The 13,579-nt window shown below is 41.5% G+C and overlaps 1 protein-coding gene across 8 annotated transcripts in view; it reads left to right on the forward strand.

The window, feature by feature from the left end:
- nrxn2b (neurexin 2b) overlaps window positions 1-13,579 on the forward strand; it is a 474,027-nt gene that overhangs the window by 332,430 nt on the left and 128,018 nt on the right. For all 8 annotated transcript variants that reach the window (XM_067447624.1, XM_067447626.1, XM_067447625.1 and 5 more), the window contains one exon: window positions 3,718-3,837. In XM_067447624.1, the coding sequence (XP_067303725.1) occupies window positions 3,718-3,837 (120 nt within the window). The remainder of the gene's footprint in view (window positions 1-3,717; window positions 3,838-13,579) is intronic.

Raw genomic sequence — 13,579 nt, forward strand, 5'->3', positions numbered from 1 at the left:
GCACGTGTGAAAACACGACGATGGGCTTGACATTGGCCTGGAGTATAAAGGTCTCGTCTGAAGGAGTGCAGCACTGTCCATTTTGTGGATGAATAATTTTCATCATAATATTCGTCAATTATCTTTTTTCACAGATGAAAACGAGATGATAACTAAGGTTCACACCGCAAGTCTTAATGCTCAGTTCTGTTTTTTTGCTCAGATCTGATTTTTTTGTTTGGCTGTTCACATTACCTTTTAAAATGTGTCCTAAATCTGATTCCAGTGTGAACTGTTTGAGGTTTCAAACTAACCCGTATGTGCAAAAGAACAACATCAATGCCATCAGACGCAGCACGCTGCACTAAAGCTCAGGAGGTTATGGAGGAAGTAAGCATTTACGCTTTTATTTCAAAATGTTTGTGTAATGGAAGCCATAACATTAATGAGCAGGAGCTGAAGAGGAGAAGAACGAAAGGAAAGAGAGCAAAAGTGGTTATTTTGGCCTTTTGTCTCCTTCCTTTGGCACTGAAGCCACGTTCGTCTGTGTCCCCGTTCTTCCATTTCGTGTGCTTTCAGAAGCGGAGCGGTTACGGTAGGATCCTTCTAGCGGAGCTTTAATTGAAGTATCTCCTCATATACTCACTCACTCGCCCTCCACTGACTCGCTCCATCGCTGTTCTCCGTATCTAGTCTAGTTTTTAATGTTATTGTCTGTGTCTGTTGTGTCTATGGCTAACTCGCTGGCGCATAATTGTGACAAATGTCGACATAGATTGACGTAAAAGTCACATCAAATCCGCTTTGGTTGTTCACACTGCGACCGCATTAAAGATCAGATCTGGGCTAGATTTGAGTGTTCACACTACCACACCACTTTTGCCTGCAGTGTGAACGGGCCCTAAATAACAACTATGACGGAAAACTACGGTAATATTCGTCAACGAATAGAAACGAGAAGAAAATGCTACAGAACTGATGTCATGTGAAAGGTGCGCTTATTTGAAGTGTAACGTGCGGATCTAACCGTGGGAAAACCATCTCCAATACAGCGCTTCAGAACGGCTCATAAAATGAATAACACACATTTATGCCATTCAGATGTTATTATGAATAATAACAATGTTTACTTTACGATGTGTGCATAGTAATATGTTCTAGACGGTTGTAACGATGCATATTTTATGTCCCTCATCTGAACGTGAATGAGCATCTGCAACAGTAAGGCATTTTAAAATAAGATTCAATGTGTTTCGAGCTTGTTTATAATAAAAGTCATCCATTATTTATTCGTTTGAGTTTACACAATGCACTGTATTTAATCGAATTCCCATTTAATTCATAGAGAGAACAGTATTTGACACATATTCAAACAAAGTATCAGGTTTATAATAGCTCAATAAAACTATTTAAAAATCTTCATTACATTAAATAAATTTTAACAAAAAAAGAACAAACAAATTTATCTGAAGCTTTAGCTTAACCTGATATAGCCTACTAAAACAGAAAAACAACGTTATAAAAACTATATAGATATGTTTTTAAAAAACAAACAAACTCTCTTTTTTGTATTTTTTAATGTCAACAACACAATAATGTCAAAATGTCAGCTCAGGTAACAGTCGGTTATGTAAGGCTTAAATGCTCAATTAATGCATTTTAGTTTAACTAAACTCATTAGATTTTAGATGACTAAATATAACTAAAACTAAATCAGAATGTGCTGTCAAAATGAACACTGGTGTGCAGGAATACCTGGCAAAGGGACGCAGCGTCTCGTTCCCTATTCTCAGGGAACCTGTAGTGCTTTCGGGGTTTGCTTGTGTTCATGGCTTTGTATTTATGCTCCTTGTCATGTGTCCTGGTTTGGTCATGTGATCCTGCCATGTTCTTCATTGTAATGTGATATCCCTAGTCTCTTGTGTCATGTTGTCGTTGGTTTATTTAGTCATGTGGTTTCTCAGTTCAGTTCTGTCATTGGTTCATTCTTTAATAATTGTTTACAGGTGTGTCTTGTCATTAGTCTTGTGTATTTAAACCTTCATGTTTGCTCTGTGTTCTGGTCTAGTACTGATGTTATAACCTGTTGTGTGATGAGTTTTCTGTTTGACCATTCCATGTTAAGCCAACCCAAGTCAAGCTCAAGTCATCGTCTGTTTTGTATCTGTTCACATATGTAAGTAAACTGCACACTTGTCTCCTTGTTAGATAATACTAGACCAGGAAACAGGGCAAACATGAGGGCTTAAATACACAAGACTTATGACAAGACAGAGCACACCTGTGAACAATTATTAAACAATAAATTAATGACAGAACTGAACTGGAAAACGACATGACTAAATAAACCAATAAAAACATGCCAAGAGACTATGGAAATGACATTACAATGGAGCACATGGCCTCTAAAAGACACCGCGTCTCATTCCCCTTTTCAGGGAACCATGGTTACATGCGTAAACTGAGAGATTTAACATTTTTGATCTGTAATTTATTCCTCTAATCACACCTGAATATGCAACATCCTTACTCCAGTCTTAAAGGGACAGTTCACCTTAAAATAAAATTGAAGTCATAATTTACTCCCCCTGGTGTTGTTCTTCAAATTTGGACCACAAAAGGAGAATACAATTTTTTAAAAAACTGAATAGTGACCAGCATTTTAAAAAAAAAAGACAAAACATGCTCACATAATGATCCTGTGTGACACTTATACGTGTGTGACAGAGTTGGGTGAAAAACAAACTGAGATTGAATGTTTAATTAAATTCTTTATCTCGGCCGCAGTTCACTCCCACCAAGTTGTGCAAAATCGAGATGAATAAAAGCATGATGCAAATGATGCAAAAAGCAAATGATGACTCAAGCTTCCTTTGGTGAACTATTCTTGTAAGTCTCACATGATCCTTCAGAAATCATAATAAACAGAACGAGAACACCCATATAGTAATGTCTGTTTGACCATGCCATGTTAAGCCAAGTCATTACAGTGGAGCACATGGCAGGAGCACGTGGCCTCTACACTGCAAACACTACACTTTTTACTTAGTATTTTTGTCTTGTTTCTAGTCCAAATATCTAAAAAATCTTACATTTAAGAAACATGTACTAGACAGGTACAAATTATTGTCTTGTTGTGGTAAGAAAATAACTTCGTAATTGTTTTCTGTTTGAATTAAGATTATTTTTCTCACCCCATTGGCCGATTATTTATCTTATTTTAAGCAAAAACTCTCTTCATTTTGAGTAATTTCTTCCCAAAACAAGACAATTACTTTTGCTTGTCTGGTAAATACTTCTTGTTTTAAGAATTTTTAGATGTTTGGACTAGAAAAAAGACAAAAATACTGAGTAAGAAAAGCATTTTTTGCCGTGTAAAAGACACAGTGTCTCATTCCCCTTTTCAGGGAACCATGGTTACATGCATAACCTGAGGCGTTTTAGATTTTTCATCTGTAATTTAATCCTATAATCAAACCTGAATTAACAGCATATCTACTCCAGTCTTAAAGGGGCAGTTCACCTTAAAATGAAACTGAAGTCGTCATTTACTCAGCCTGGTGTTGTTCTTCCAAATTTGGACCACAAAAGAATAATTTTCAAAAACTGAATAGTGACCAGCATTTAAAAGAAGTGTCACATGATCCTTCAGAAATCATAATAAACAGAACAAGAACACTGATATAGTTATGATTCTTGAGCAGGTGTTGATGTGTGTGTGTGTGTGTGTGTGTGTAGGACCCAGCACCACCTGTACGGAGGACTCGTGTCATCATCAGGGGGTGTGTCTGCAGCAGTGGGAGGGCTTCTCGTGCGACTGTACCATGACGTCCTATGGGGGCTCGTTCTGCAGCGATCGTGAGTACATGAGCCATGTTTCCCTGATTCCAGCTCTAGTTCTGCTGTTCCTGTGTGACGGATGAACCCTTTCCAATGACTGTGGTCGTGCATTTCCACAATCGTCTCAAAGCAGCTTTACTGTTAATGCTTATAACACCATAGTCATCAGATTAGAGCTGGACCACAGCAGAGATCTTATAAACACTGCAAAAAATGATCTTCTTATTTCGTAATGTTGTCTTGTTTCCAAATATCCACACATCTAAACATTCTTAAATCAAGATTCATTTACTAGAATATTCAATAAAAAGAGCATTTTTTGCAGTGCACAATCATTCCTGTATAGGATATTCCTATTGAAGCTGAAGTCTCTTTCTCTTCTGATAATCAATATGTTTATATTGAGGTTTTTGGAAATGCTGTGTGTGTGTGTGTGTGTGTCTTGTGTCTTCTCTTCGAGCGGTTTGTTTATCGTGATGTTGTGTGAGATCTGAGGACACGCCGTCTTCATTATCTGTTACTGCGTGTAATTTGATGTTAATTTCATCGCGTCTCTTAATTGGCTGATTTATTGTGGTGATTAATTGGTTTTTCGAGGTCTCCCTGTTGGTTAGGTTGGATTAATTGGTCGCTAAATGAAATCATTAGCATGTGACTGTGAGTCTGTGTACTTCCTGATCTGGCTTTAGCTGCAGATGCTAACCCGTCTGAGACCTGAGGCCTGTTGCATGAAGCTAGCTGAACAAACGCTGAGTTTCAGAGCAGGTTTAGAGTTGACAAATCCAGATCAATCCAACCTGGTTTAGATCAAGCTCAACCGTTTCTCAAAGCTCGGTATAAACTTTCTCTGTCAACTAATCCAGAGTTAGCGATTAATTGGCAAACAGCCAATCACAGCGTCCGCTTGAGTCACTTCTCTTCTAAGATTGAGAGATCGTTTTGAAAATTATTATGAAATTAAATGTTTACAAAGCAGGAATAAACACCTACATTTGAGAAGCAGATGAAATAATATCTGACTATATCAACGCATGATGCGAATCAAAGAAATATGCCTATAATTATAGGTTCACAAAGAGCTCAAATGAACACACGTTGTTTAACTTCTTAATCCGCACCGGATCGTGGGCGGGGCGTCTGACGCAAGTGGGCGTGTCTCTACTTATAATTACTTTTGTTTTATACAAACTGTTCAATCAACTATCACAAACTATGCATCATTTGAAAGCTAAAACACTCAAGATTCATGTTCTGAACTCGTTTTTGCAATAAATACACCAGAGAGGAAAGGGTTAAATTAAATGCTAAAGCAGTGGCTATTTAAACATTAGCATAATGAACGCGGTACTCATCTTTCATCTCCTGACGTTCAGATCAGATCGGACGAATCCACGAAACAACAGCATACATGTCTGTGTAAGAGTCCACTCTTCAAAATGCATCCCACTTTTAATCCAAAACAACGAAAAAATAAGGGGAAAAAACTAAAAATCCTCCGTTGTTTGCATAAGCGTTTTGTGTTAAGAGTAATCAATCATGTCCATTTTCAATGAAATAGCGATTGTAAGCCTTATTTTGACAATCTCCCCTGTACTGTGGACTGTTCCGGTCTTGTTAAACCCTCCCAGGTCTCTCTCCTTCAATCAAAAGCTGACTAGGACACATAAATAGAAAGGGAGCGCGTCACTGGGTGATGCATCTGTCAGTCAAACTCGCCGGTTGTTTTAGTTGGATAAGCCATTCAATGCCTAGCCAATGCATAGCCAGCATAGATTTGATTGATGGATGTAGTAACGAATCAAAAGACAATATTTTGCGTAGTTTCTGTAACAGACGTCGTAAGAAGCATTAGTGAATACCTCATGCTTACTTAGCTGTTACTTAGCGTCGTCTCCACAGTATTCATTCATCGTATCCAGCGCCTGCCAGTGTAAGCGCACACACTTACACACAACGCGCAGACTAAATAAGAGACTGTTTTTATCAACTAAATGAGTTTTTTTACACTTGTAAATTCTGTAAATAGTTGTTTTAGTTATCAGGGACTGCAAATGCATTATAATTAGCAGTTTATTGCAGATTTATTTGAATAAAAACTACTCTTTACTATTACACAAATGTTCTAATATAATTGGACTTTATTGAAAGGACGCCCAGTCTTTTTTGACATAAAAGCTTACAGAAGCTACATTTTTGAGAGAATCGTCCTCAAATTTTAATCAAAGCATGATCAGACATTCAGTTTTATATTTAGGTTATTTTCAGGGCATAAAAATTAAAATCTAATATTTTTTTCCATAAGGGAATAATAAAAAAATAAAAACGTGAGTCACTTACATGCATATTTCCCCTTGTTTTAATCTGTCCCTATACTATTTGAGTTATTATGACTTTTGGGTAACATAATTTAAAGTGTCTAGTTTAAAATAAGACCACATTTATGGATATAGACCATAGGGTTTAAGAGCTGCAGACATTTTTATTTGGAGTATGTCATTTTTTTATTTATTTCTCAGCACAGGGCGAGGGTTAAGAGGTTAAAGAATTATGGATGCATACATTATATTTATATTACTATTTGGCTACTTGTCAATTAATATAATATGTATATGAACATTTTATATGAATTCAAAGTGATTATAATTCATGTAATATAAATATAATAAATAATTAGCACCAAAAGATGCACAATTTTATTTCTAAAGTTCTCATTATAAACTTCTTTAATTTGGAACGAGAGTGACAGGGGGTGTGGCTTTAGTGCATTTCCTCTTGCAGCTGATTGGTCCAGATTGGGTTTGTGATCTCTAACCCAGAATAGACCGGCTCTAGCAGGTTAGCCGTGTAGTGTCAGTTACCATGGGGATAAACACTGATAAAAACCAGCCCATCTTCTTGATCATGAAAAAACTGTTTGCTTTGCTTTTTTGCTTTTGAGTTTGCTGAAACTAATCTCGAACTTAACTGGGTAACTGAATCCTGCTTTGAGGAACAGGCCAGAGGATGTGTGTGTGTGTGTTTAGCGCTGGTTTACCTGGTCGACTAGATGACTAGCAAAACATCTCTCAGACAGAAACCAAACCCTGATGTTACAAACCAACCCGTCTGAGGTCAAAGCGCTTCATTTCTGTGATTAACATGTTGAGTTTTAGAGTTAATTTTGTAATGCATTTTTGTAGCTAACACACATGCACATTAACGCATATAATGCACAACAGCACAATTTATTTTTTACTAACATACACACACACACACACACATTCACACACACACACACACACACACACACACACACACACACACACACACACACACACATTCACACACACGCACACAGGGGCTTCTTTCTTTAATGGGTCAGTTTGGCTGTGAATACAGATTTCAGGGCTGAAAGATGTGTGTGTTTCATCTGCAGCTGTGACACACACACACACACACACACACACACACACACACACACACACACACACACACTTATTTAAATGTAAATGAGGTCATACCGTATATATGTGTCTAAAATACTGTCTGCTGTTTTATGTAAAGCAGTGTGTGCTGATGTTTCAAACAGTAGCGCGGATCATCACGGTCGTTGTTCACATCTTAGATAGTTCACATTTTTATGTAATTTAAAATGTAAAAGTTTCAGTCTGATCAGATGAGTCGAGGCATATTCAGACAACGGCTGATGTCACTTCCTGTTCAACATCAGAGAGAGAGAGAGAGAGAGAGAGAGAGAGAGAGAGAGAGAGAGAGAGAGAGAGAGAGAGAGAGAGTGTCATTAATATCAGGAGTCATCATCATCATCAAGAGTATTAGAGACAGTAGGGGGTGTTGACTCTTCGCTAAGCCCCGCCCCCTTGTGTCTTAGTCTAATCATCCAGAGATCAAAAGCCACTCAAAAAACAAACAATGTCTAAAAGCTGATATGTGACAAGGTGTACAGAAAACAGGCTAAAGAACCCAGAACCAAAAACCCAGAATTGTTTATTAGCTGCTGACTCAAAAAACGAGCGTTTAAAGACATAAAAGTGCAGACATGCTTTAGAGACAGAGCGAGAGATGTTATATCACACTGAGAACCACGCCCACTGGAGGAGAAAATCATCACAGACAGGAAATATAATATATAAAGCTGACATTTGTATATTTGACTAATGTTTACTGCACACGTAGACATACTGAGGGTCAGGATCCCAAAACTGAGCCATTCTGAAGCTGAAGCTTCACGTCTTATTGTCCGCTTGTGTCTCCTTAAACGCTCGTTTTTTTGGGGTCGACGGCTTATAAACACTGAGTTCTGTGTTTTTTAGCTTGTTTGCTGCACACCTCGTCACATTTCAGCTTTTAGACATTGTTCTGCTTCTTCTAATAAGTCCGAAATGACAAGGAGGCGGCCTCACGCTATACAAAGCCAATGGAGAGCGTTGGATTACACCCCCCCCCCCCCAGGTGTGGGCGTGGCCTAAATACGCTCTGTCTCTATGGCGATGAAAACAGAGCCGTATCGAGCAGAGCTGCGTCATTCTCCAACCGTGTGATTATGAGTCCTGTAAATGATTGTGTGTTCATATTAGTCACGTAGCGCTCGTCCTCGAAGTGATGAAATGAAACGCAGGCGCTCACGAACCCTGACAGCGCTGAATATTCATTCTGAGAGCTGGATTGTGTCGGCAGCTGACTCATCACAACTAATGAATCATTATTGACATCTGGACACACTCCGTTTCAACACTCTGTTAAACAGCACAAAGTTTTCATTTCCCTTCTCACACCAAAACGGAAAGACATCCAATATTACCACATTAATGTCCAGCGTTACACCTGTCAGTCACAGCTGAACTGGCGTGCTATTGGTCCGAGTGTGTGGCAGTCAGGTGCTGTTGGCCACACCCCTACACATGCTTGTTGTTTCTTGATCTGGTGTGTTTTGTCTCTAATGTCGATAAGCACCTCTAGTGTTATTTTAGTATCACTGAGATACTATTCATTATTTATTTTACCTGGACCCGAGAAAGAAATTCATGTTTATGTGTCTGCAAAAGACATTTTAAGCTCCAGGAATACTACAGACCGTATGTTTGTATCCTTCTCACGGACCGTCAGATCAACAGAAGGTTACAGTTCATCTGATAAAAGTATTCACAGTGCTTCACTTTTTCCACATTTTGTTATGTTACAGCTTTATTCTTTATCCAAAATGGATTAAATTCATTATTTTCCAAATATGTTAAAAATAAAAATGTCCATAAGTATCCAAAGCCTTTGCTCAATACTTTGTTGAAGCACATTTGGCTCCACTTACAGCCTCAAGTCTTCTTGAGTTTGATGCTCAAGCTTGGCCAGTCTCTTCCATTCTCCTGTGCAGGACCTCTCAAGCTCCATCAGGTTGGATGGGGGGAGTCGTAGCACAGCCATTTTCAGATCTCTCCAGAGATGTTCAAGTCTGGGCTCTGGCTGGGCCACTCAAGGGCATTCCCAGAGTCGTCCCGTAGCCGCTCCTTCATTAGCTTGGCCGTGTGCGTATGCTCGTTGTCCTGTTGGAAGACGAACTTTCGCCCCAATCTGAGGTCCAGAGCGCTCTGGGGCAGGTTTTCATCACAGATGTCTCTGTGCATTGCTGCATTTATATTTCCCTCAATCCTGACTAGTCTCCCAGTTCCTGCCGCTGAAAAACACCCCCACATCATTATGCTGCCACCACCATGCTTAAATATAGGGATGGTATTGGCCCGTTGATGAGCGGTGCCTGGTTTCCTCAAGACATGACGCTTGCCATTCAGGCAAAAGAGGTCAATCTTTGTTTCATCAGACCAGAGAATTTAGATTCTCGTGGTCTGAGAGTCCTTCAGGAGCCTTTTGGCAAACTCCAGGCGGCCTTTTCTGAGGAGTGGCTTCCGTCTCTCCCGCACAGGCCTGATTGGTGGAGAGCTGTAGAGATGGCTGTTCTTCTGGAAGCTTCTCTCCACATGGAAACACTGGAGCTCTGTCAGACTGTCCATCAGGTTCTTGGGCTCCTTCCTGACTAAGGCCCTTCTCCCTTCGATCGCTCAGTTTGGTCGACGGCAGCTCTAGGAAGAGTCCTGGTGATCACAGATGTTTTCCATTTACGGATGATGAAGGCCACTGAGCTCATTGGGACCTCATTGGCTCATTATCTCCACAGAGAGAGAGAGATCTCATTGGCTCATTATCTCCACAGAGAGAGAGAGATCTCATTGGCTCATTATCTCCACAGAGAGAGAGATCTCATTGGCTCATTATCTCCACAGAGAGAGAGATCTCATTGCAGATAAAAAACTTCCAGCGTTCCTAAAAAACATGCTGTCTATTTTCTTGGCACCTACCGGAAGTCTGTTTTAGTGCTTATCAGTGAGCGAACCCCTCGAGTTAAGAAAGCCGTAGTGATCATATGTTTATAATCAGAATCCGGGGTTTCTTCTTCTGCAGGGTTTTCTTCAACAGTCATCGAACCCGAACCACAAACACAAACGGTCTCTTTCTGTTTATTCTCCAGATGGAGTTGGAGACTGCAGTGTTTCTGTGGCGAGCACACGTGTGAGTTAGGAACACTTTTACTGCGTGTAATCACTCGATGAGTCGCGGTCGCCTCGCTCAAAGGCCGCGAGGGCAAATCTGGCAACCCGCGGCACGTCTGCCCTTCACATTCACTCCGGTAATTACAGCCATGGCTGATGAGGCGTGCTTTATTGCTAACAGAGGGAGAAGCACATCCCAGAGAAAGGCCCGCTCATGTCTGTCTTTAATCAGTCTCTCATTTTCCCTGCTGGAAGACCAGATGAGACCTGTCCTGTTTCTCACTGAAGTTACCTGCTCGTAATGGATCCTCATCAGCTGGTCTAAACTGGTCTAAACTGGTTTCATGGAGCTTAAACCGTAAAGTGTGGCAGTTGCAATGCCAAGGTCATCGATTTGACTTCCAGCAAATGCAAGAACTGATTAAACATGATGGATGAATGGGTGGATGGATGGATGGATGATGGATGGGTGGATGAATAGATGCAATGGATGGGTGGGTGGGTGGATGAATAGATGCAATGGGTGGGTGGGTGGGTGGATGAATAGATGCAATGGATGGGTTGGTGGGTGGATGAATAGATGCAATGGATGGGTGGGTGGGTGGATGAATAGATGCAGTGGATGGGTGGATGAATAGATGCAATGGATGGGTGGGTGGATGAATAGATGCAATGGGTGGGTGGGTGGGTGGATGAATAGATGCAATGGATGGGTTGGTGGGTGGGTGGGTGGGTGGGTGGGTGGATGAATAGATGCAGTGGATGGGTGGGTGGATGAATAGATGCAGTGGATGGGTGGATGAATAGATGCAATGGATGGGTGGGTGGATGAATAGATGCAATGGATGGGTGGGTGGGTGGGTGGATAAATAGATGCAATGGATGGATGGGTGGGTGGGTGGGTTGATGAATAGATGCAATGGATGGGTTGGTGGGTTGATGAATAGATGCAATGGATGGGTGGGTGGGTTGATGAATAGATGCAATGGATGGGTGGGTGGACGGACGGACGGATGGATGGATGGGTGGGTGGATGGGATTTATTATATTTTCCCTCTGTAATCCACCTTTCTGCTGCGGGATCAGTTTAATCCCTCTTGTGTTGGATCAAATGTATCCCACTCTTACTAAACCGTTTTGAAGAACACAAGCTGATTATTTGATCCAGATCAAAACCAAGATTGAATGTTTTGATCTAATCTGATTTCAGGCTTATTTTCAGGATTTGACCCAGTCCGACAGGCGGAATCTGGTTACTTCTGAACAGCTGGCCCTTCGTTTCAGACCATAATAATCCCAGTAGTGTTTGTTCACGGATGTGTTCATACCATCGCTGATGTCATTGGTCCTCGGATATATTATGACCGATCATGACGGATTGAGGTGGTCTGACCTGGGGCCAGTTTGAGAACGTTTTGGGGAAAATAACTCAAAATGAAGAGAGTTTTTGCTTAAAATAAGATAAATAATCTGCCAATGGGGTGAGAGAAATAATCTTAATCCAAACAGAAAACAAGATTATTTATCTCTCTCAAAAACTCTCTTCATTTTGAGTTATTTTTCCCCAAAACAAGACAATAATTTTAGCTTGTCTAGTAAATACTTCTTGTCTTAAGAGTTTTTAGATGTTTGGACGAAACAAGACAAAAATACTGAGTAAGAAGAGCATTTGTTTGCAGTGTATACAAACGGCCAGTTTTTGTACCCGCAGGATTTATTAGTCGTGCCGTTTTGTCCAGCAAACATTAAATATCTTGGAAGTACGTGCGATCTTTTGGTGTATCCACATTCCCTCTTTCCCGACCTTCAGTCTGCCGGGATGGAAGCGGTGATTTCTTCACTGACGTGTCGGTGAGCGCTCGGAGAACACATTACCTCCCGAAGCTTGACTCGAGTGTGTATCGTCCACCGGCTCTTCTGTCCTGCCGCTCCATTAAGGGTCAGGAGTTTCCTCTCAGGAAGCCGGAGCAGAACGCTGATCGATGCCAATCTCCCAAATGGATTTCAGGCTGTGGAGGGGCTGCGCACTATGGATTTTTACACACACACTCACACACTCACACACACTTCCTCTTGGCACTGTAACAGCATCAGGCTGCTGAAATCAATCCATAGCTGTCATCTGCGCATTGATCCGAGGCCTGTTTCCATCTCTGGTCTGGGCTAATGGACGCCGCTGAATCCAGTCTTAATCTGCTCAGAGACTCCCGCTCGCACACGGAGCCAGCGCTAATCTCTCGTTTGCCTTCAGACGTTTAGATGCTAAAGTCATAATTAGTTCCAGCGGCCATGAAGGAGTTCATGAGAGCACTGCTGTGATAGTCTACAGTAACAGTCGATACGGCTTCAGACGGAGAGGTCATTTACTCCGGATAGTCTTCATGAGCACAGACTCACACACACGGCAGACGTTTGAGAGAGACAAACGTGTGTGCTTGTTTAAATTACATTGTGGGGACCAAATGTCCCCCTAAGGATAGTAAAGCCTAAGATGAGCAGCCAGCGGCCCCCACAATGTAAATGGATTTATAAACTACTATGTTACAAATGTATTATTTTATTTATTTTAATGTAAAAATGCAAAATGTTTCCTGTGATGGGTAGGTTTAGGGGATGTGTGTGTGTGTGTGTGTGTGTGTGTGTGTGTGTGTGTGTGTGTGAGTGTGCGCGTGCGCGTGCGCGCGTCTGTGTGTGTGTGTGTGTGTGAGAGTGCACGTGTGAGTGCGCGCGTGTGCGCGCGTGTATGTGTGCCCGCGCGTCTGTGTGTGTGTGCGTGCACGTGTGTGTGTGCACGTGTGTGAGGACGTTTGTTAAAGATCAGAGTATTTGAAGTAAATGTGTAGCCTGCAGTGTGTCTGAGCGTGTGCCGCTGTAGTAAAGCTCTTGATGCGCTGCACGGTCTGGAGGTCTAGAGCTCGTCTTCACACATCAGATGAAAGAGGAAACATTCATCACACAATCCTCTTCTCTTTCTTCTCACAGCATTGAGAAGGTCAGGTCAGATTCATGCCCACACACACACATCCACCCATCCATCCACTCGTACACCCACCCATCCATCCATCCATCCGTGTGTGTGTGTGTGTGTGTGTGTGTGAGAGAGAGAGAGAGAGAGAGAGAGAGAGAGGATGGGTGGATGGACGGATGAACGGGTGGGTTGACGGATGGACGGGTGGGTTGGTGGATGGACGGATGGACGGGTGGGTTGGTGGATGGACGGGTGG

The sequence above is a fragment of the Pseudorasbora parva genome, chromosome 1, assembly GCF_024679245.1.
Source record: "Pseudorasbora parva isolate DD20220531a chromosome 1, ASM2467924v1, whole genome shotgun sequence".
Lineage (NCBI taxonomy): Eukaryota > Metazoa > Chordata > Actinopteri > Cypriniformes > Gobionidae > Pseudorasbora > Pseudorasbora parva.